This window comes from Rhincodon typus, chromosome 28 (genome assembly GCF_021869965.1).
Source record: "Rhincodon typus isolate 14 chromosome 28, sRhiTyp1.1, whole genome shotgun sequence".
NCBI classification, from domain to species: Eukaryota; Metazoa; Chordata; class Chondrichthyes; order Orectolobiformes; family Rhincodontidae; genus Rhincodon; species Rhincodon typus.
Genome location: NC_063359.1, coordinates 16833942 through 16858591, shown reverse-complemented (window position 1 = coordinate 16858591; position 24650 = coordinate 16833942). Strand labels below are relative to the sequence as shown.

The 24650-nt window shown below is 39.2% G+C and overlaps 1 protein-coding gene across 1 annotated transcript in view; it reads left to right on the top strand.

Annotated features, from left to right (window-relative positions):
* Nucleotides 1–10075, top strand: part of LOC109926771 (protein Niban 2-like) — a 231833-nt gene extending 221758 nt beyond the window's left edge. The window contains exons 11-14 of the mRNA XM_048613522.1: nt 1175–1291; nt 3742–3849; nt 4764–4875; nt 7018–10075. Of these exons, the coding sequence (XP_048469479.1) occupies nt 1175–1291; nt 3742–3849; nt 4764–4875; nt 7018–7766 (1086 nt within the window). The 3' untranslated portion in view covers nt 7767–10075. The remainder of the gene's footprint in view (nt 1–1174; nt 1292–3741; nt 3850–4763; nt 4876–7017) is intronic.
* The last annotated feature ends 14575 nt before the right edge of the window (nt 10076–24650 follow it).

The window sequence follows — 24650 nt, the reverse complement described above, 5'->3', positions numbered from 1 at the left end:
TCAGCCTTCCTGCTCCTCTGATGCTGCTTGGCCTGCTGTGTTCATCCAGCTCTACACTTTGTTATATTTGAAGTTTGATTGTTGAAGGTATGCTCATCACACTTTTCCTTTCATCTGTTCAGCTACTTCATTGGCTGATTAGTCTTTTTATCAGATGAACTAGTGTCTCTATTTGCATTGTCACTTTCTTTGGAACTCGTTCAGTGCATCCTACTTTCTGTTTGAGCTTACTACAACAACAACTACTTCCACTGGCACCGTACCAATGTAAGAAATATCATGAGGTGAGTCAGGAAGGCATTATAAAATAAAATGTGGCAGCAAGTCATGTACGTGTACGTTTGACCCCAGCCAAAAGATTGGTCAGTGTGGAAGGTTTTTCCATAGTGTCTGAAACAGGTGAAACAGACAGGCTGAAAGGTTTCGGCAGGGAGTTCCAGAGCTTGGGGACTGGGTCAAAGGTGTCAGAGATGAAGTGATTAAAATCCAGTATATACAAAGATGACACTGGTGCACATATCAGAGTGTTACCTGAGAAGGTTACAGAGGTGGAGAAGGGGAAGGCTATGGAGTAATTGGAGAAGAAGGAAGAAAGTTTTTAAAATTAAGGGAGCCAGGGTAGGTCAGCTAGCAAAGAGGTAATGGGTGAAGAGAATTTATTGCATGTTGGCTGAGTTTTGCATTACTTCTAGTCCATGGAGCATGGGATGGAGTGTATCAGTATAGCCAAATCTGACTGAGGGCTTTAAAAGCAGAGCTACAATGAGGTTGAAGACTAGCAATGTTACAGAATTGGCAGTTTGTGGCTGAAAACTCCATCTTGGGGTCAAATACGACAAGGGTTGCCAATATTCTAGTTTGCCGAGGGAGAGGAGTGGAGTTAGTGACAAGGAAGTAGACTTTGGAGCAGAGACAAAAGATGATGGCTTCAGTCTTCCAAATATTTAATTTGTTGAACTTTCTGCTCCACCCCAGTCCTCCATGTCAGATGAGCAGTCTGACAATTCACACAGTGGAGAGGTTTGTACGAGGTGATGGTCAGAGAGTACTGGGGATGGTCTGAATACTTGTAGAAATTAATGTGTTTTTGAATGGTATCATTGTGGGCTGAGTGTCAATGAGTAATGGGTTGAAGATGTGGAAAATTGTTATTTATAATATATTCTATTTTCAGCTTTTGGATAATGCAGTATATACATTTGAGCAACTTCTCCACCAAGATCTTGGTCATTCCCCAGATAAGGAACAATTGTGCAAGACAATCCAACGCATCCAGGAGAGAGTTCTGAAGGTGAGGCTGAAAGCAAGCAGGGTTGTTGTGTATATGGAAGTGTCTGATTATCTCTACATCAACATAATGTATGTAACCTGGTAGTGAGGATAAGTAAACACACTGGCTCGGAAATTCTCATACTGGAAATGGTAAAATATCGGGTTTCCATTGTAGCTGCAGGAGTTTGTGACAAGATGCAGTTTCACTGAGATTTGAGCCTGTTTGCTCTGACTCCTAAATTTTAGCTAGTGTGGGAAATAGACAGAGTTTGCACCCACCTCACCCTCCTATCAATGGGAAGTTTCCATGCTTCCCTTGTATTCCATCCTCTCCCCGACCTCAGACTCCCGTTGCAGCACCCCCAGTTGTTTTACTAGACCAAGGCATTCAGCCAGAAGAGCTTGCATTTTAATACTCCTCCTAAATCAGTAAGATGACTCTGAGGTTTCACTTTCTTCATCTCGAAAGGCAGAGTATCCGGAAGCTTGAGACTTTCACAGCCTTTGACTGTGATAGTGATACCTTAGGTGAAGTGGTGTTGAGTAACTGTGCCTGCTCCAAGCTTGTTGGGCTAAATGCTGCTGGTGTCCTGTGACTGCCCTAGTCATTGTAATTGATTCCATCCCTGAGATTCAGGAAGAGATTCCGACCTCAGGCAGGTGCACAGGCATTCTGCTGAATTCCATTCTACGTCAAAACTGCATCCCAGGAATTTGAGGGGAATCATCTTTACAAAGATGCGAGTGGCTTCTGCTTCTGCTGTTTGCATCACCTCCATAAAGTGCAAAATCATATATTTTAGATTGGGTAGCTAAAGGAAATATTCAGTTTCCTACTATAAAAGCGACTTTCCAGTAAGAGCAGCATATCTCTGAAAGGTTGCTGAATTTATAATGCTGTTCCATTATGTTACACATTGATTTAGGTACATTTAATCCAATTGGGTTACCCAGTTTTTAATACCGAAGACTTGTTAAGATGACTGGGCTCTGAAGTACTAGCAAGATTTTTTTAAGCTGAAATGTTCAAACATCCACTAGTTAATGTGGTTCAATCACATCAAGACGCTTGTTGGTTTGATTTATGGCAAAAGATAGATATTCTTCAGGCATTCAAAGTGAGTTTGGTAAATGTGAGTGATGAGTCAAACTCCTGCAGTTTCAATTATGCTGACTTAGCTTTGTGGAACTTGATTCAATTTAATGCAAACTGACTAAATAATGCTAACTTGAACTAGTTAATGTATTTCTTAAAGTTCTCCTGCAACTTCAATTATGTAAATTATGCAGTTGAACCATTTCTTTTTTGTCTTGTAGTGGCATGTGATTTTTAGTTTCTGTCAATTTGGAACATAATTTTTAAAAACAGATCCTAGTAGCTGAAAGGTAAATTCGTTTTTGGGCAACTTCACATGGAGCTCTGCAGTATCTGTGTAGGAATCTCACTGTAAGTTAATGGGATTTGATGAGAGAGACACTTTGCGAACTGTAGAAATTAAAGCAATAAAACTATTCACTTGGGTTTCAATAAAAAAGTAAACTTTTCGTTAATCACCAGCTTTGGGAGTGACTCCTGTTGTCTGGCACACAATCTCAATTCCTCCAAACACCATAGTTGTTACTAATTAGCTGTAATCACACTTCTATAAAAAGGTTTGCATGAAAATGACTAATTTTTGATTTGTTCATAGGTGAACATTGGAATTACTTTCATGAAACTGACCATTGGTTTTATTTCATTGTGTACAATGTGCTGGAAATACTTGAGGTATGGCAGCAGGATCCGAGGAGACAAATTCTGGTGACAAGTCATTTTCAACTTGAAACATTAAGCGTATTTCTCTCCTCAGATGCTGCCAAACCTACGGTGCGTTTTAATTTCAGATTTCCAGTACCTGCAGTAAATAGATGTTATTTTTGTGTATACTGACTGATTTTTTTTTTTTTTCTCTCAGCAAGATATCATTGAAAATTTTGTTTGAAACAGGCACTTGTTAGCCTGCTTTCTCTTCGTTGTTCACTGACCACTTTGACTAGCACTTGAGTCAAGTTTCATAGTTCGCAAGCTTAGACAAGTTGTAAGGCAACCAATATTCTCCTGCTGAAGGATACATTTGTGGTTCATGACACAACAAAATAAGCCTTACGTTTCGATCCTGAATATTCGAGTGTTAATTTTCTGACCATTGCTTTGAGATTACCAATTTTAATGTGAGGTGGGGGCAGTGTTGGAGTGGGCAGACATGATTAATGTTTGGTCACATTATTGTCTCCTGATCACTAGAAATCTCGAAGAAATAAGTTGCAAGTTTGATAAACGGGCAATTCAGCACAGCATTATAGAAGTATAAAAAAAGGATTAGACTTCATGACAAGCACTCCTGCAGCTGTGTTTCAATCTTTTAAAGTATAAATATGATTTTACTGGTCTTAATAAAAACATTATTCAAACTTTATATTATTATCCAGAAATATGACTACGACAGCAGCACTGTCAGGAAGAAGTTTTTCCGAGAAGCACTGCTCCAGATTACTATTCCATACATGCTAAAGAAGCTCTCGTCATCTGTCAACACGGTGAGCTTTTGAGTTTTCTTTGTAAAACTACAATGTTCCATTGTTCCGAAGTGATGCATCTGTCACCAATAAAAGAGTAATATGTGAATCTGTTGAAACATTGATAATGAGGGCCCTCATGCTGTCATCGAATTTTTGGCAAATTCACATTTTTTCATTGCAGCAATATTCTTGTAATAACACATGGTACTCCTATCATTCTAGGGAAAACTTTACAATGTGCTGACAGGCCATGTTATAATGAAAGTTTATTTCCGTTCAGATCAATCCGAAGCAAACTGCATCCAATAAGAAGTGAAATGTATCACATGGTTAAGTGCAATGCTTATTGCGATCTATCCTTGTTTTTGAAACAAAAATATCCAAGTTCTGCGTGGCATAGTGGCATGGTGGCTCAGTGGTCAGCACTGCTGCCTCACAGCACCGGGGACCCGGGTTCAATTCCAGCCTTGGGTGACTGTGCAAACTCCACACTGACATTCTCCCAGATCTTCATTGGTTTCCTCCCAGGTGCTCCGGTTTCCTGCCACAGTCCAAAGATGTGCAGGTTAGGTGGATTGGCCATGGGAAATGCAGAGTTACAGGGATAAGATAGGTCTGAGTGGGATGGTCTTTGGACGGTCAGTGTGGACTCAATGGGCCGAATGGCTGCTTCCATGCCGTAGGGATTCTGATTCTAAGTTCTCCTTGGATAATTTGTTTTGTTTTGTGAATGCTCAAACCCAGGAAGAGTTCAAATTCATTTGCTTCTAAGCATAAGTTATCCTGAGAAGAATTTAATTTGTTTTTAACAATAATTGTGCATTTAAATCTAAAGCAGACTGATGACACTATGACAGTCTTGCTTAAGGTCCAACTGAAAGATTTTCCACCCTTACCCTTAGTGAGTGACTGATTTTAATCCCATTCCACAGGCTCTACCTAAATTTCAAGAATACATCTTCGAAGACTTCTCCAAGTTTATCCTGGTAGATAATATTTTCGAAGAAGTGGTTCTCCAATCTGTCTCAAAAGACATAATGTTAGGTAAGATTATTTTTGCAAGGTGAAAAAAAATGTTTAGGCAATAGTTTTATTAGGTTGTATAAGATGAGGCACCTGAAAATTGAGATAATTTAAGAAAATCGAGCTTTAAAGTGTGGTGCACATTAATGTCAATTGACTCCAGAAATAAAGGTGTGGTTTTCTCATTAATTATACTATCAAACAATATGGAGAAATGGTCACCAGATATGGGAGAAGTTATATCTTTCCTTGATTGTATTCATAATATCCCCCTGTGACTTTATTGCAGGTCAGAATATGAATGTGCAGCTCATTCATTAGAATTTTCTAGTAGCGCAGACCTCCTGTGCTGCTTCCTCTCTGAAGGCATTTTTTAAGAACATGTATCCAAACTAAATAAAATAATGTCACCAACTGTATGTGTACCAAAGGCTTGGAAAAGAAGGGAATTGGCTATGAAGAATTGTCGGTTAATTCCTCAAAAACACTGTTGTAATTGTGAAGCCGCTAACATCAAAAAATAATTAGCAACCTTGCCTAACACAATTTTCTATCTGGGTCTGTCAAATTTAGTATGGTTCCCTTAAATAATACACAAATGAGGATTCCCAGTTAGAGAATCCACTGGTAGATATGGATGTGAAATAGGGCTTGCATCATAATTTAGAATAGTTTAAAAGGTAGTACACTTGAGAAGGTATAATGGGGAGTGGACTAGTTCACCCAGATTATTTCGTCACACTTCATAATAGTATTTGATCCCAATTATTTAGTTGTTTAATATATTTTAGATTTTGTTAGTCTTTCACAATGTACAATCTATTTGCTGGATGTGATGATTGTGTGCAAGGCAAGTCAAATAATGTCTTTTATTCTGTGCAATTTCATTTGAGAAGACCTTGGATGGCTTTATTTCTACTTCTCCTACCACCATGCAATATGCCCTTTGAATGCAGGATGCTTCCATGTTGCATTTTTGAATGCATTTGGAATGGTCTGTTGCCTACTCATGAGGCAAATTAGCTGGCCTCAGTTGTTTCCTCCAACAAGACAAAAAGAAGATCAGATCTAGGAGCCCAATAACTGCTAGTTCTCTACACAGAATAATCCAGTACCAATACCAAATCCAAATCCTCCCCACCTTCTCACTATATGATTAATTGAAGGACCTTTGCCCAGAAAAGTACTTGGGACTTCTTATTATTTGGATTATTTCGCTTCCAGTTTATTGATGATCTGAACTTCAAAATTCAAGTTACTGCACGTATCCCAGCCATATAAGTTCAGTTTCACTGCTAAGGGAATTTGTCACACCAAGGTTTGATTACTGTTAGATTTTTTCCTTTTTTAATTATTGGTGTAGTCGCTGTACCAAGTTGGTTGTGTCATTTAATTTGGAAAAACTGCTCAAATGCTTTGGAATTGGCCACTTTAAAAAAGCATTGCAATAGTATTGACTTTTTTTTTATCAGAACTGCTTTTGTACAAAACGTTTCCACAGCGTTCAGTGTTGTAAAGTTCTTCACGACCAGTGAGACATATTTTGAAGTTCAGTTAGCATTGTGATGTAGTGAAAGACAGAATCAATTTTTGTATAGCAAGGTCCCCCAAACAGCCATGGGATAAGCATCTGGCTTAGAATTAACCATTTATGGTTTTACACTGCAATTCATGTTTCGACGCAGATGTGAAACTATTCCGTGAAGTATTCTTACTCCTTACCCGATTTTAATTGTAGATGTAATTACATAAAGCATTGTTTATTTGATATGTGCCATCTGAGCTATAAACAAAACTGTAGCCTCTGTAGATCTGTATCACAGCAACAACTACAGTTCGGCACAGAGCAGTCACCTATAAAGGTTTTAGCTACCTGTAAGAATTAGATATTGAACATATGCGATGAAGCAGATTGTTTTGCTCGCAAGCGTGGAATATCTTAAAAATCACACATCACAAGTGAATTGCAAAAATCCTGTGTGAAAGTCCTATATTTGTTGTCTTGCAACCAATAATCTTAGCAGGCTATGAAACAAAATTGTTTTTGCATATATCACTTTCTGCAGCAGAGTATTAAATTGTATGTCACTTAATAAATTGATCAGCCTAAGAAGGGTTCCTTTGATACTAGTGGTAATTTTATATTGTTTATTTTGACTTTAGCTGTGAAAGAAGCAGCCGTTCAAAGAAAGCATAACCTCTTTAGAGACAGCATAGTGTTGACCAACAGCGATCCCAACCTCCTGCTTCTTGAAGAGCAACCTATCAACTGGAACAATGAGTTTGGTAGCCAAGAAAGTGGCAGCCCCGCTGCCGCTAATGATAAACGGAAAAGGATGAAGCAGGTAGTGTCAATGATTCAAGATGATGGCGTTTGCCATCTCGAGGAAGTTGAAGTTATGGATGACCTCAAGGAAGTATCTGACGAGGAACAAGTTGGAAATGATGACTCGGAATCTTGCAGCCCAGTCAAATCCCCTGATAGTGTGAAAGAGATTCGTGACCTGCTGACAATAGCTAAAATCGAAACAACCGAAACGCCTGCACCGGCAGATAGTTCATTGAGCAATGGAGCTGTTTGTAAGAATGCAAATGCAGTTGAGAGAAACCCTTCTGAAGAAACCAATCCCAAGTTGCTCCAAGAACAGCAACAGATGTCAATACCATCCACTGGTGGGGAGAGTGACCTCCAATCTTCCACTGAGAAAACAGAAGCCAGCTGCGGTTCTACAGTCAGCTATCCAGAAAAAGCCTTGCGTGAAGAAAAGGAGTCGCACCCAGAGAAAGTGACTCTTTGCCAACAAGATTCTAACGACAAAGAAACAGGAGAGGAGATTTCTTCAAAGATCACTGAAACAGCAGAAGATTCTCATGAGGCACATGAAGTACAAGAAACAGAATCTGAATCTTAATTGCTGGAGAATACATTTGTCTGCCGTCAGTACTGAAGCTCCAAAAGGACTTGTGTGGCTTGTAGCCTTGAATGCAGTGGTGATACAATGGCCCTGAAATTCAATCAGAATTGTACCGGTCCCTCACCATATGACGAGAGATTGGCAGAAGGCCTGCAGAATTTCAGGGTCACTGAGTTTTCTTCTGTACATTCTAACATTTTAGAAATTCTTCAGTGGAATATCTAATTGGCATACAGTACATCTTGAATTGTTGGCTTTCTGTTCTGCATTGCACGTCATTACAGTATGTCCTGCTTATTGTCTACTTTTTTTTTGTTATCCATTGTAGTTTCGTTTTCTGGTGCTTGAAGCATGTTTAATAGATCTACTTGGTTTGAGCTGATTTATTTTCCTGTTTGATTCCTGATTTGGTTTATTATGTGTAAGCCTGCATTTTTGCACCAATATGGTTTGTCATCTTCTAGTTATGGTTAGTTGTCACACGCAAATGTGCAACAGGATCAGACGCCCCTTTTAAGTGCTCAGCTACTGTTGCAGAATTGTGGCTTGCTCACTTCATGATAACATCCTGAGAAAATAATTCCTTTTGATTGAATTGAGAATATTACTTCACATCAGATCACAGTTATTGTCAGTTAGTATGCCAAACTAAGGTATTACACTTTTCTACAATGCATGAAACACCAGATATTTTGTTACTGGTAAATGTTCTTATTTGAATATTTTTGAGAATTAGTAATACTTTTGTTTATTGTGTTTAAATGGCACCATTACATCACAAAGAATAAATAACATAGACATTACGATCTCTGCTAGCTATTTAAGAGAAATGCTGTAAGCCCACATGCACATTGCTGGAATATGATTCTGAAACCCCACCTACAATCTAGAATTAGGTGCGATTAATGGTGTATTATCTGTTTTGTGAGTTTTGTGCCATAGATTGTTCAGCAATAACCTGTATAGAAATATTGGCTGCCATGTTGACAGTCAGTAGTTCTGGCATACAACATTGACTGACTAATGATTGAATAAGCCTTGTTCATTGTTTTTGTTGACGTAGCTGCCTAAAGTATCGCTAAAGATTAATTATAATATTGATTGTGATATTGTAGAGCAATTGAATGATGAATGGAAAAGTGAATCATCATGAACGATGGCAAGAATCTCTCAGATGCATTTTATTACAGGCAGACTCTCTCTCCAGTTGTATCTCTCCAGAGCAGATTGGCAGATGTGTTCCAGCATTCTGAAACATCCTAGATGCTAAATTTTGCTGGTTACAGGATTGTTTACTATTATTTAAAGCAAGATGGAGAATAGGGTGCAAGTTCCTATTATCGTATGGTTGAAGGACAAGTTGTCACAAACCTGCCAACACTGAGAGCTCTCAAGTATGCAGTCTTATTTAATGAACTGTTAGACAGTTTTTTAATGTTAATATGGATAATTCCTTAACAGAACCTGTCGACTGCTGAAAAAAGGTGGCATACTGCTGAAGGTTCTTTTCTCCTGCATGTACCAAGGCTGATGCAAGAATACCAAGTTTCGAGGGGGAAAACAGTTTATTTCTCATGAAATATAAATTGATTTCCTTTTGAAATTTGATATTCCTGCATCTGGCCCGAAGGGTGCAAGATGAAAAGCTTGACATTGTGTCACTTGTAGCAATATTTTGGCTAATATGGAGTAGAAATAATAATTATGGAGTATGGTTTCTGTTGGTGAAAGGGGTCCAAATTGTTTTTTTTAAAACACCATTCTGCTAATTCTTTGCCGTGATTTTAGGCCAAATATTCCATGACCTGCTCATTAAGAAAAAACTTCAGTTTATTTAAGAGATTTTATTTCATATTATTAGCGTAAATGCTTATTTAACTATTAAGTATTGCTGGAATATCCTTGGGATGAGCAGTTGAAGCTTCTTGGCATGACCTTTAGTTTGACACTAAATGGGCTTTTCCATTGTATCATAGTTATGATTAAATGCTTTTGCTGACTGAACAGGGAAGGAAAAAGTATGAATTTAAACAATAAATGATCTTTTTAATTTTATTAAAAGGCATAATATGTACAGACTTGGGTACATCAGCACTGTTCTGTATAGTCCCAGTTACGGGCAGTTTGCTATGTAACACCTTTTTTGCTCTCTCTATTGCTGCTTAAAACTTGATGGTTTTACAATGCTATCAGTGACCATGTTACCTTTTTCCATTGAGTTGTGGGTACCTATAAATGCTCAAAATATTTTATTAAGCTGCCTTTTTGCAAAGTATACATTTAATAAAGTTTTCATCAGGATCAAACTACCTTTTTGTGTATATGTTTTGTTAAACATTATATTTTTTCCAGTCTCCATGTGCTATAAGCAGAGAGAAAAGATTTGGAGTCCACCAGTGCTTTAGACTACTTTGATTCATTTGGAGAAGGAAGAAGAAAACTCAGTGATATTCACCTCAGGACCTGGAATCCATGAAGATCATTGCTTAAAGAAAAAACTTACATTATCATTGTACCTTTCACAACCATTGAACAATCCAAAATGTTTAACAGTCTTGGAAATACTTTTAGAAGTGTGTTCCCTAATGTACCAAATGTAGCAGCTAATTTGCACACAGCAAGTTTCCGCAAGTGGCAATTTGATAATGACACAGTTATGTTTGTTTCATGATTGAAGGATAGATATTGGCCAGGACAGCAGGAGTAATTCCTGTTCTCCACTTTGAAGTACTGCCATGAAATATTTTTTACATCACCTGAGCAGACAGATGAGACCTCAATTTAATACCCCATCTGCATGGTAGCACCTCTGCTAGTACTGAACTGGAATCTCAGCCTCCATTTTTGTGTGGATCTCTTATAGCGGACTTGAATCCACAAAATGAATTGACAGCACAAATAAAAATTCATGAATATGACTTGATAGCTATGATAGATGTGGTTGCTGGGGGACCAGGATTGGGAACTCAGCATTCAAGAAGAACAAGCAAGAAGAAAAAGGAGGTGCGATGGCATTGTTAATAAAGTGCGGTGGTGAGTAACAATGTAAGTGCAATAGATTGTGATGTGGAGTCAGTTTGGGTAGCAATGAGAAATTCCTCGAGGTAAAAAAAATCATGGGTGGCCATTGTCTATAGTCCCCGAAAAGTTGCCTCACTGTCGGATAAAGAATCAATCAAGAAAAAATGGAGGCCAAAAAGGACACTACAATTCTAATGGGTGATTTAATAGTGCATATTAACTGGACAAATCGCATGATAAGGGCAACATCAAAGACTGCATCAGGGATTATTCCTTTAAATTGCACAATTTACCCAGAAATGAAATATTTTAGAGCTCATGTGTTGGGAGGTGGAATTAATAAGAGATTTCAGAGTTAAGAATTCTCTAAGGGGCAGTGACACAACATGGTAGAAGTTCAAATTAAGTTTTAGTGACAGCAGCTTGGATCTCAGTCCAGTGTCCTCAACTTAAACAAAGGTAATTGCAGACGTATAAAAAAGTGTTTTCTAAAATGGGCTAGGAAAGTAAACTAGGGGAAAGGTGAGTTGATGAGCAGTGGCAGATATTTCTTCATGCTCAGCAAAAATTTATTCCAGTTTAAAAAAGCAGTCAAAGAGAGTATCCAATCAAAAACTAAGGCATGCAAAATGGTGAAAACTGATAGTATGCCAGAGGATTTGGAGTTTTTTTAAAGGAACTAATAGCAGATTATTAATATGCTCATGAAAATGGAGAAAATTGCTTATGAAAGTAAATTAGCAAGAAACAAAATCAAGCTGCAAGAGCTTCTACACCTATATAAAAAGAAAGCAAGCAATTGAAGTGGGTGAAGGGGAATTTGGAGATGTGACTGGGGAATTGATAATAGGGAAATGGCATATAATTTATACTAAAATCTTGCAAGAGTCTTCATCATGGAGACAGTCAACATCCCAGAGATACCCTACAAACAAAGTGGTGATTCGGTGATTGCAATGCCAAAAAATGTAATTTCTCATCATTTGTGAGCTGTCAATGTTACTTGAGGATGGTTAGATCTGGGACACCACCGTGAGGAACTTTGCCAAAATATCATGGGATTGAGCTAAATAACCTTTAACAGCAATCATCTTCTGTCATAGGTCTGAATGTAATTAATGGAGAGTTTTCCCCAGTTCTCATTGACTCCGGTTTTGCTGACTTGGTCGTGTGCTGTTTTGATGTTAAGAGTAATTACTTTCCCCTCACCTCCAGAGGTCAGCTCTTTTGTCCATGTTAGTCCAAAGCTGACAGGTTCAGGAACAAATGGCCTTGTCAAACCCAAACCGGATGTCAATTAAGACTGTTAAGATGAGGAAAAGATTTGGGAAGAATTAGGAAAATCACTGAAAAACAGAATTCACTTATTTGTTTGTTTAGAATAAAATTAAACTTAATTAAATTAAACTGTACACTTTCTTGGACCTCAACCAGTAACTTGTTGAATATGAAACACTGAAGCCATTTTCTGCTACGCTATGCAATAAATTGCAGAGCTAGATCCTAATTCTACTTACAGGATAGTGATGAAATGGATGAAAGCAAATAGCTCACCAGCGTCTCTTTTGAAAGGATCAGCTGATCTTTCCTGCCCATAATTACTGGTAATTTTGATTAAATTGGTAAACTTCAAAGTTTGCAAAATTTGCTTGTGCTTTTTTTCTCTCTACTGCAGGCATGTTTTAACTGACTTTGTTTCTGACAGTTTGCCAGGAATGAATTTGCTATCAATACAATTCTGGACCAAAACTTTCCAACCAAGGGTTTCCCATTTTTCCATAATGCTTCATAGGAACCATTTGGCCTCTTGAGCCTGTTCCACCATTCAACTAGATCATGGCTAATCTTCTACCTCATCTTAACTGGTTTCTTAGTATGATGTCTCAATGCCAGCATATTGGACAAATCCTAGTGTTTTGGGTAAATTACCACAAGTTACCTTTAATTTGGCTACCTATTAAGAAATCTCACAATTGAGTACTGAAACAATGATTTAAACTTTGTTGCACGGAACAACCAAAATAAGATGGACCCCTCACGTAAGCAAGTTAAACCTCACAACACAGCCTGACTATTACACAATTAATGGTGGAATCTGGCCAGGATTCCAACCAACAAGGTCTCTGGATATGTCCAGGGTTCGATCCTTTTGCAATGTTATCCTTCAAAGTTCTGCCATTGAAATGTTATGGCGTTGGGTTCTTGCACAATTTTCTCTTTCAAGCTTGTGGTGTGACATTATTGATTCAATTGATTACTCTTTTGGAGACCTCAAATCTGTGGCTTGCCACCTTATCAGAAGTAGCTCCCTTGTTCCTTGTTACATTTGGGGTTAGTTGTCTGTTTAAAACAGCTTTTCCTGCAATTTGCCCCTTTACTTTGGGACATTACTTAAGGTAGTCTTAATTGCTCATTTGGCACGAAGCAGCAAGTAATCAAACAGTCGTAATGTCCTGTCTCCTGGGAAACAGCTTGTTCATGTTGTTTCCACTCTTCTTTCCCAGGGATGCTTAATTCACAAATTGCTTTTAATTCCAACATAACAGTTTCTCCTTGTCCCTTTCATTTCAAGAAACCATTTATTCCGGAAAGAGTTATCGCTGATTGTCTCAAAGTCCATTAAGTTATTGAAGTTGTGAAATTTGTAGTATAACGCTAGATTGAGAAAGTTTAGAAAAGTAGCCTTATCTCTACTGTTATCTCCTTTTGATTTAACTTGGGAAATTCATTCAGTATGTCTTTGTTATGTTGTTTTCAATTTAGAAATCAGTAGCTTTCTGTCATCATGAAAAAGGCATCAGGCTCAATACCTCATTGAAAAATCCCCGTGTGTTGACTCCATTTTGTTTCTCCATTTCCCCATCCCCCCCAACTCATTTTCTCCTAAGCTTTACAGCCAATAAACAGTTAGACTCTTTCAATTTAAAATATGCTCACATATTAATTGTGAAGACAGTTAATATGCTAGCATTAAATACATTTTGTCAGCATATTTACTCTGTTTTTATCACATTTTGATTGTGGGCAGGGTGAATAACTGGGGTCAGAGAAAGAGGGCTGAGGGTTTAGGGCATGACTAGCAAAGGTGAGGTTATGGTTGAACTTATCGGTGGCTGCAGAAATATTGTGACAAACTGATGAACAAAGGCCAGATTTTCTGAGTGATTTTAACAACATTGGCTCAGTAATCATGAATGATTACAATCTAGATAAATATTACATTGTGCACTGAAATACCTATGCATTGAAATTTGGAATAACAAAGGTAGGCTTGTTTCAGCCAGCCGTTTTATCAGCTGAACAAACATGAGTTAAGCAGTAATAGTCCGACAGAAATTCAAACTAAAGTGTTTCTGTCGTGAGTAGAATGGTGGTCTTTTGGGTGCACAGAGTTTATCCTATTGATTCAGATTTTTTTTTATTTTAAACTCTGCCTTGCCCATCTTTTATATAAATATTTCTTACTGCTCTGTTGATGTGCCATTTCCTTTTAGGTCATCAATGTGACCAAGTTGTCCTTTTGGTTCTTTGAACTTGGTTGAATTCCAATTAAATGTGGTTACTACGGGGTTTTATCATAAAATTGTAGGAGATAAGGAGAAGGTTGATCAGCCAATCAAGCCTGATCTGCCATTAATGATTGTGACCCACCTGACTGTGTGGCCTTAATTCTGCTTGCTCCCCATAACCTGAGACTCCTTTGCCAATCAAAACTCTCTCTAATCTGGCCTTGAATGTAATCAGTGGCCCAGTTTCCATTGTTCTCTGTGGAAGATAATTCCAAAGACCAATCACCCTCTGAGTGAAGTGGGTCCTCTTCATCTTCACTTAGCTTTAAAAATAAGGGATTTTAAATTTATTGCCCTAGTTTGAGATTCGTCCACAACAGGAAACAACAACCCCACCTCAGCATCTTGTAAAAGCGAAGTATTGTGGACGTTGGAGAAACCCATTAACACTCACGGCATCTGTGGAGAGGAAAAGAGTTGGATGCTTCGAGTTCAATATGACTCTTCTTTGAAACTGGAGGGCCTGAATATTCATGATATTTATATCTCTAACAAAGGAGTGGGGGAGAAGCAAGTGGAGCAAATGGTGTGGGTTCAAAAGCAAAAGATGAAGTGTTAATAACAGCAGATAAGGAATATAGATGAAGAATAGGTGTTAATGGTCATTGTGGAGAGTAGAAAATGGATCAGTTCTGCTGAGCTTCTCTCAGTTTTACATGTTCCATAAAATCATATCAAGTTCTCCTTATCTCCAATGGAGTCTCAGATAGACAGGATGGTGAAGAAGGCATTTGGCACACTTGCCTTCATTGGTCAGAATATTGACTATAGGATTTGGGATGTCCTGTTGTTGCTGTCCAGGACATTGGTGAGGCCACTTTTTGAACATTGCATTCAATTCTGGTTGCTCTTCTATAGGAAGGATGTTGTTAAACGTGAGAGGGTGCAGAAAATATTTACAGGGATGTTATGGGACTGGAGGGTTTGAGTTATGAGGAGAGGCTGAATAGGCTGGGGTTATTTTCCTTGAAGTGTCAGAGGATCAGTGGTGACCTTTATAGAGGTTTATAAAATCATGAGGGACATGGACAGGGTGAATAGCCAGGATCTTTTCCCAGGGGTGTGGGGGAGTCCAAAACTAGAGGGCATAGATTTAAAGTGAGTGGGAAAGATTTAAAAAAGGACCTGAGAGGTAAATTTTCATGCAGCGGGTGGTGCGTGTATGGAATGAGCTGCCAGAAGAAGTGGTGGACGTGGGTACAATAACAACATTTAAAAGGCACCTTGATGGGTATATGAATAAGAAGGCTAAATGAATAAGAAGGGCTTAGGCAATGTGGGCCAAATGTTGGCAAATGGGACTAGGTCAGATTGGGATGTCTGGCCAGCGTGGACGAGTTGGTTTAAAGGGTCTGTTTCCATGCTTTGAGTTCAGGCCCAATTTACTCTACCCTTCAAAACATAAAAAGTTTAATTCAAAATATCAGATTTGCAAGTATTCTCTGAACTGTTTCCAATGCAAGTCTATCCCTCCAAAGGTAAGGAAACTGGAAATGTACATACACTCTCCAGTTGTCATCTCACAAATGTACTATACAGACTTTGCTACTTTTAGATTCCATTCCCCATCTCAACGAAGGCCAGTATGCCATTTGTCTTCCTAGTGCTGTCTTGTCACGCAAAATTTTAGTCATTCCATACGAGGACACCCAAATCCTTCTGTACTGAAACCTGCCACAGTACCTTGCCATTAGATTATTATTCTTCTTTTCTGTTCTTCCTGCTAATGTGGCTACTTTTTCTCATATTATACTCCCTATGCCAAATATTTTGCCCATTCACTTAACCTATTTATTAATTCTGAACCGACTCTGCATCGTTCTGCCAATGTGGATTCTTGCATATCTTTAAATTGTCGTCCAAATTGTCTTCAATGCAAAGAGCCCTTTATCCAAGTCCTTAATACATATTGTAAATAGTCGAGGCCCTAGTACTGACTGCTGTGGCTGGCTACTGCTTACAGTTTACCAATCTAACAATGAGCCATTAATTCCAAATCATCTGTTTCTTGTTAGCCAATCATTTATCCATGGTAACATGTTGTTGTCATCAGCACCACGAAATTTTATCTCTTGCAGTAACCTTTCACAGGCCACTTTCTCAAATACCTTTTGGAAATCCAATTATACTACATATACCTGTTTCCCTTGTTTGATATGACATCAAAGATCTGTAATAAATTTGTCCAATATTACATCCCTTTCCCAGAGCAATGTTGACACTGCCTGACTGTGTTACAATTTTCTAAATGTCCTGCTACTACCTCATTAATAAATTCTAGTATTTCCCAATTGACCAACTGGTATATAGTATTCCACTTTCAATCTTTCAACTTTCTTGTCTACAAGTAGAATATTTTTAGTACTCTGTTCTGCTAAGACTACTTCTACTACTTTTAGGAAGCTTTTCCTCACAGAAAATACAGGGCTAGATCTGGAGGGGTTTTTTTTAGCTAGCCTTGTGTCAAATTTTTTTGGAGGGATTTGTATCGCAAGGTCTAATGAGTTTTCTTTGTCGTATTTTAACAAATTCACCTCAAACCTCCTAATCTGCCCTATGACATTTGTCCCATTTGATTACAGTCCGGACTTGTCTCCTATTGTTCCCAGAACAATTGCCACTCATGAAATATCAACTGAAAAACTTGCGTCTTTATGTCCATGTCACCTGTAAATGGTGATGACACTTGGATGAGCACTGGCATTCCAGAACTGTCCTACTCGTCAGACAGAAGCTGAAGGTTTTGGAGAAGGGGAAGATGGCACCATGCTTCTCTACTGTGCCTGGAGATGGTCATGGAGGGAATGGTGCAGAGGAAGAGAGTCCTTTTCCCAGAGGACTGACAAAGAAGGTTTGTAAACCAGACCCAAGCAACATGGGACACCACTCAAGTCAGTGGAATTCCGCAGTCAGGAGGATTGGCCAGCTGTGCTGTAAGAAGGTCAGTTACCTTCAGGGCTGTGCCAGGGTAAGTGCTGCAGTCTTCTCTCTACTGTCTCCTGCACACTTACTGCATCCACCAAAGCTCATGATCTGCTCCGTCACTATTGCCTGCATCTTCCGTCACGTGCACTTACTCTCATACCCCCACTTGCCCAAATCTCCCACACTACTAACCCCGCATGGCCTTTGCACTGCCCTAGAAACCTCACTACCTTTCCGCCATCTGCATCAGCACCAACGGTCGTGCCACCCGGTTTCATCTCGCTCAGTCCCTCTCTTTCTCTCAGTACAGGAGTGTACGGCCCATAATGGGGCAGAGAGATCCAAAATAGGTGGAGAAGTGCTCCATACCCTACATAAGGAGAGAATCCAGACCCTTGCAGGAGATGATGAGGACCACTCCTATTGGGGAAGTTGATACATCCATGTCTCCCCTTCCGAGTAAGTCCCACTCCTTATTCCATTGTAATTCTCACAGTAATTCTGCTGTCAATGTTATTCATTGCGTTATCAGTTATAACCACTGGCTGTGATGCCTATTCTTTCTTCTGACTTGCAGCTATCACCAGCATCTCTACCAGTCCATGGTGAAATGACCGATTTCTCCAGAAGCCACCTCCTTGGCCTCTGAGGATGTGTGTGGAGGTCTCGGGAAGCATTGACAAAGCTGCCCACCCTCCAAACTTGCTCAGATACTGACATCTCATTGAGAATTTCTAGGTTTAGAAAGTGTGGGAGCACAGGCTGGAGAGCACCTCACAGCAACAGTTCAATAGCTGGTCAAGTGAGAAACATCCCCAGCAACTAGTAGTCAGAACTGCCAGATCCCAGGCATTTGTTCAGCCCCAGGCAGGAGGGGGCTCTGTATGCTGTCAGAGCAGGCAGCTATGTGAGACGCAATATCCTTTGCTGCCCAGAGCTGCAGAAGATCACACAATCATCAGGCTGCCTGCATGGGCAAGTTGGTTGTTCATCTTTCTTTCTCAATGTTTCCGTGCTGTATGACTCTATCCAGACCCTTTGTTCGGCATGGACTGGTTGGACCATAATCCCAAACTAAACTAATCCCAAACTAAACTAATCCCACCTGCCTGCTCCTGGTCCATATCCCTCCAAATCTTTCTTATTCATGTACTTATCCAAATGTCTTTTAAACGTTGTAACTATACCTGCATCCACCACTTCCTCAAAGTTCATTCCACGTGAACCACCTGCTCAGTAAAAAATTTGCCCCCATGTCTTTTTTTTTAAATCTCTCTCTTCTCATCTTAATGTGCTCCCTAGTCTTGAAATCCCCCAGCCTTGGGAAAAATAAACTACCATTAACTCCATCTATATTCCTCATTATTTTATAATCTTCTATAATATAGCCTCTCAACTTTCTATGCTCCCGTGATAAAAGTCCCAGCCTTTCTTTATAACTCAAATCTTCCATACCCGGCAACATCCTGGTAAATCTCTTCTGAACCATCTCTAGCATAATAGTATCCTTTCTATAACTGGGCGACCAGAACTGGATACAGTATTCCAGAAGAGGCCTTATATAACTTAAATAGGTCTTGTAGAACCTCAACATGACTTCGCAACTCCTATACTCAAAGGACTGAGCAATGAAGACAAGCATGCCAAATGTCTTTTTAACCACCCTGTCTATATGTGATGCAAACTTCTAAGAATTATGTATGTGAACCTCCTAGGTTCCTCTGTTCTACTATACTACCCAAGGCCCTACCATTAATTGCATAAGGCATATCCTTGTTTGTTGTACCAAAATGCAATACCTAGTATTTATCCAGATTGAACTCCATCTGCCATTTTTCAGCCCATTGATCTATTTGATCAAGATCCCCTTGTAATCTCAGGAAACCTTTTTCGTTGTCTACTATGCCACCAATTTTGGTGTCGTCCACAAACTTACTAACCACGCCTTCTGTATTCTCATCCACATCATTTATGTAAATGACAAACAAAAGAGGACCCTGAACTGATCCCTGTGGAACTCTGCTGGTCACAGGCATCCAGTCCAAAAAGCAACCCTCCACCGTTACTCTTTGTCTCCTGCCGTTAAGCCAATTGTGTATCCAAGTGGCAAGCTGGCCCCGAATCTCATGTGACCTAACTTTTTACTAATTAATTTACCATGCAGAACCTTGTCGAAGGTTTTATTAAGTCCAGGTAAAAACCAGCTACTGCTCTGCCTTCAATCGTTTTGGTAACTTCCTCAAAAAAACTCAATCAAGTTCATGAGACATGATTTTCCTCCTATAAAACAATACTGACTTTTGCTAATCAATTTTATCGTCTACAGTTATGAAATATCTCTTTAAATGTCTACTCCTGTTTTTCTGACATCTTTTGACATTTTGTCCCAGTCTATTTTCACCAACTCACTTTCTTACTTTTGTAATACCTTTAAGTTATAAAATGCAAGTTTCAGACCCAAGTTGCTCGCCCTCAAACTGAATATGGAATTCTATCCTATTATGATCACCCATACAGAAGATCCTTCACTATGACGTCTTTAGTTAATCCTGTCTCATTACACATTATCAAATTTAAAATAGTCTGTTCCTGATTGGCTCTAGAATATATTCTTCTCCAAAACTATATTGAATGCACTGTATGAATTCATCCTCCAGGCTACCGTTCCTAGTTTGTTTGTCCAATTTGTATGAAGATTAAAATCCTCTACAATTATTGCAGTACCTTTCTTACAAACATTTCAAAATGAACCTGTGCTCAGCAGAAAGGAAAAGCGAGAAAAGAACAAGCATTTGTATGTTGTCTTTTACAGACTTAAGACATCCAGAAGTCTAACATTAAAAAAAGTTGGCCACTTGAAATGGGCACATTATCTTGCAAACTGGATTATTTGTGTATTTGGCACCCACTAAACAACATGTGCGGCTTTGGTTAAATCCTTCGATGCTGTTTTTTTAGCTTTTACCTTGGTGATTTGTTGCTTTTGAGAGTCTAGATGTTCTACTGAAGCAAAATAAGATGTTTGGCTGGGGCCAGCAAGTGTGGATGCAAGGTCCCTTGGCCACACTGATCACAACCAGCTGACCCAAAATTGGACATGCCAGAGAATTTTAATCCTTCCTACACTTCGAACAAAGCTGGCTTATTACCAAGTTGGATCAGCAGCTGCCATATGGTCTGTACTAAACCGCCAAAACAAGTTTTCTCTTTTTATTTACAACTTCAAGATCTCAAATGTTCAACCTTTAAATGGTATTGAGTTCATTCTGAGCCATCAATGTTTGTACTTCCATATGAGACCAGTCCTTTTTAAAAATATTTCACTGAAGTTAAGTAACTAAGGAACATTTCCTCTGTGCCCCACTGCAAGCCAGTAAAATAGTGTGCAATTATTTAATTTAAACAAAAGTTGGCAATCTTCCAAATTATACGAGTGAATTTTTTCTCCGTCCTTGGGGTGCCCTATTAAAAACGCACTGATAGACTGGTGGAAACTCTGGACAGTATAGCTGGAGTTCATGCCATAACTTAAAAAAACAAATTCTTCAGATTTTTGACCAGATTTGAGACAGAACTTTATTTTGTCCCTCTCTTGGTGGTTATCAATATTAGATGGAACCCATTTCTATCTTTGATTACATGTCCATGAACAGACTTCTAACCTCAGCAAGTTAAATATTAATCAGACTTTAAACATGTCATTTGGCAGTAGGATAACATAACTTTGTTATATTTCTATGTAGAATAGATTGCAAGACACACTCTGGTGGTATCAAAGTAGCCGCTGGAGCTTAGGTTCACTGCTGTCTGATTTCTGTGTAAAATATACGCTTATATTCAGCTCTGTAGGAACTCTGTGGACATGTCTCTGCTTCTATCACCATGTCATCATGCTGAATAAGATGGTCAGCAACTCCGTGTACACATCACCCCATGATCTGCTCCGTACCATGCCGATCACAAAGACCATATACTTTCATCTCTGCAACCTCACCCACTTCTTCAGTTTATCTGTCATTAAAAGCTTTCAAAATTTGTTGTCTACAATGCTTCCTCACCAGCTTCTCCCCCGTACTCTTCATAATTCGACTCGTGCAGAATTCCACTGCAATATTTTCACTTCAGTCTCATTCTGGATATTGTTATCCAAATAGCTGTCCTGCAATGCAGCCATATCTTTTTGTTTTGTAAACCTACATCTCTCCTCTCCCAACCGCAGCCATCAATCCTCTAATTAAAGGTTCACTAAGCCCTAGTTTTCGATTTGCCAGGACAGTTTTCACAGAATGGTTCTAATGATGCCCATCCCACCAGAACAGCTCTCTTCTACCCTATTGCTGGTCCCAGTGTTGCACAAACTAAAATCTATTCCACCCACATCAATTTTCGAGCTGTGCATTTAACTGCTCAACATCATTAAACATGAGCTTGTGGTTCAGGTAGTGATCCTGAGATTGTTACCTTTGATCCTTTGATTTCAATCTACCTTCTAACTGTTCAAATCCTTTGAGCCAAACCTCCTTTTTAATCCTATCGATGTTGTTGATCACCAAGCAGGGAACACAGCCTTTGGGACTTGCATTCATGGCTGCAGAGAACTGCATCCATCCCCCTAATTCTGCTACTAATGCTTCTGCTACCATTGCTTTTACTTTTACTACTATCACTTCTGCTACTATGTTCCTTACAGGAACCTAGCTGAGCTGTGGAGGTATGTTGATGCTGTGGTCAGTTCTCATCCACACAGCTTACAAGTACCTTGTAACTGTTGAACAATTGCAGGGATCGAGGGTCTTCAGACCCAGCCCACTGGGTCACCATACCTGCCTTAGCTGTGGTCACACCCTCCTGCCTCTGATCATTGAGCAAATTTGAATTTGCTTCACACCCCTTGGGCTAAACAATTCAATGTGTCTGGGTAACTTTCCCTGTCTCTGATGTGGCACAGTGTCTGCAGTTTGCACTCCAGCTCCTTTACCCTGGTCTGAAATTCCTCAAACTGCAAACTTACAGATGTATTTGCTCTGGATCACTTTGGTGTTCAGTGCCTTCCATGCCCCACAGTAGCACGTCATCTATCCTACCAACACTATCATATGCAATTTAATGTATTAATTCCTTGCTCTTTACACTTTATAGTAATTTTTTTTACTATAAAAACACCAATATTAGTCTTATACTTTAGCTATTGTTAAAAGAAAAGACTAAAGATCAATTGACAAACTGAAGACCTTGCTTTTGTATTAAAGACAAGAAATATTCACCAATCAGCTACTGTTGTTACAAATGGATCATATTATGGTAGGCTTCTCGACTGTGGTATTTATCCTCTCCTACACTCGCCTCTCGCTCTGGAGAGTTTACTCCCCGCAGTAAACCTTAGTTAAAGCACATCTGACACCTTTGCACTGAATTCTTACTGTGAAGTAAAGCCCCAGTTTCACTGTCAGCCTTCGTGTCTCTGAGACAGTTTCCACTCGTGTTCATTGAGCTCCTTACTCCCCCGCACCCCTGTCAGCCTGACAACTCCTGACTGTTAATCCTTGTGGGCCTGATTTACATCTATTCCCCTGTCCGCCTCAGACCGGCAAGCCCCTAGACCAGCTAACACCTTCCATTTACCATGCCCGAACCATCACATCTTCACCCACAACTGAACTCTCAATCCGTGGTGTATTCGGAGCACTTGTTCGCTTGCCTGGCATGTTACCCCCCACCACCACCACCTGGGAACCAATTAGGTTACAAACTTGCCCCCTCACGGGATCTATTGTAGTGGTTGGCCATACGACTGGATATTTAAATCTGAGAACATGGCATACTACAGCAGAGTGGAGCTTGGGTTCTACAAAGAGATTTTCATTGCTGGATTTGTGGATTCCTAAACTGGTTCATACGTGGAGGCCCTTGTCCAAGAATTTCCAGTGCAGAAGACTTCTGGAGGTAAGTGATATGAAGGTGGCAACCTGGGCCACACAACAACTGATTACCAGCTTGCTATTAAAATCAATAATATTCAGAGATCTGCAGCACAGAGAAAGGTCCTTTGGCCCATCGAGCCTGCATCGGTCAAAAATGAACACCTAACTATTCTAATCCCATTTTCGAGCACATTGCCCATTGCCCATTGCCTTGAATAATATAAACAAAACTTTAGGATTTCATGTTCTTTTACCACAAGTGTCTTTCACGCAGTTGATGAAACGTTGCTTTCAATGAATGTACTCATTAACGAAGCAATCCTTTAAATGAAATTATAGCACACTTGAGGGGATAGTAAAATAAGAGGTCATTTCAGACAAATCTGATCTCTGTTCACATTGGAGTTCTGGCTCAGCTGTGCTACTACGGGTTAGGCTAGACCAGATGGGTTCTTCAGAGAATGGAGTGTTTCCCTTATCTACCTCCATTATCTTGTTTTGCTGCATTGGAGATGGAGGCCTCAGAGTAGCTCCTTAACTGCAGCCATGTTACGCTGTGGAGGTGCTTAAAAAGCAAAGGAGAATTGGTTTTTTGAAAGAAAATGAAGTATAATCCTGAAAACACGCAAAATATCATAACTTTAAATGCAAAAATCTTTTTTCTGGGTCCTTTCAAAATATATTTGAATCATTTTTCGAGAAAGAGTTGGACGCTCATTTGGCACTAACAACAAGAGCTAACAAATTTAATGGGCCTACAGTAATCTTTAAAAGTCCAATGTTTTATCAGTGCCTTTGACCTAATATCACCACATCAAAAAAGAATGCTTTATTTCAAAAGGAAATACACCCAATAAGGTCACTAACAAAATTGCAAGATTGGCTTTGATTATGTTTACATTTTGTGTTTTCTGAAACAAAGTATTTTCCTGTTTGGAAAAACAAGTAAGCTTAGGCATGTACTGTAAGTTCTTAATCTTGTCAGGAATAGTTTCAAACGCTCAGAAATTCCTCTTCCCACTGAACAGCAACCAGACCAAAAACAGTTTTGAAATGACTTGTGTGACACTGCAATAGCCAGCATGAATGTAGATTCTTTCAATGCAATAACTGCAAAAGACAAACTATTATTTTCTGCACTTTTATTGAAGCTGAAAATTTCAATTTCATGTTTGTGACAAGAAGTGTTAAGAATGTGAAGGCAAAAGATAAATATTCCTAATATATTGGAGAAACCTGAACAATGTTGATGTTTCAAATCTGAATTATCTGAATATCACATTTAGGTTTCATTAGATAGAAAATACAAATTGTATAAAGAGGATGGAAGTCCTTATCGAGGGATTATACTGTCCTGATACTAATGGCTTTATCATAGGAACACCACCACTAGATGGCACAGGCAATACACAGGAGCAGAAGCACCATCTGGCAGTGCTATGTCA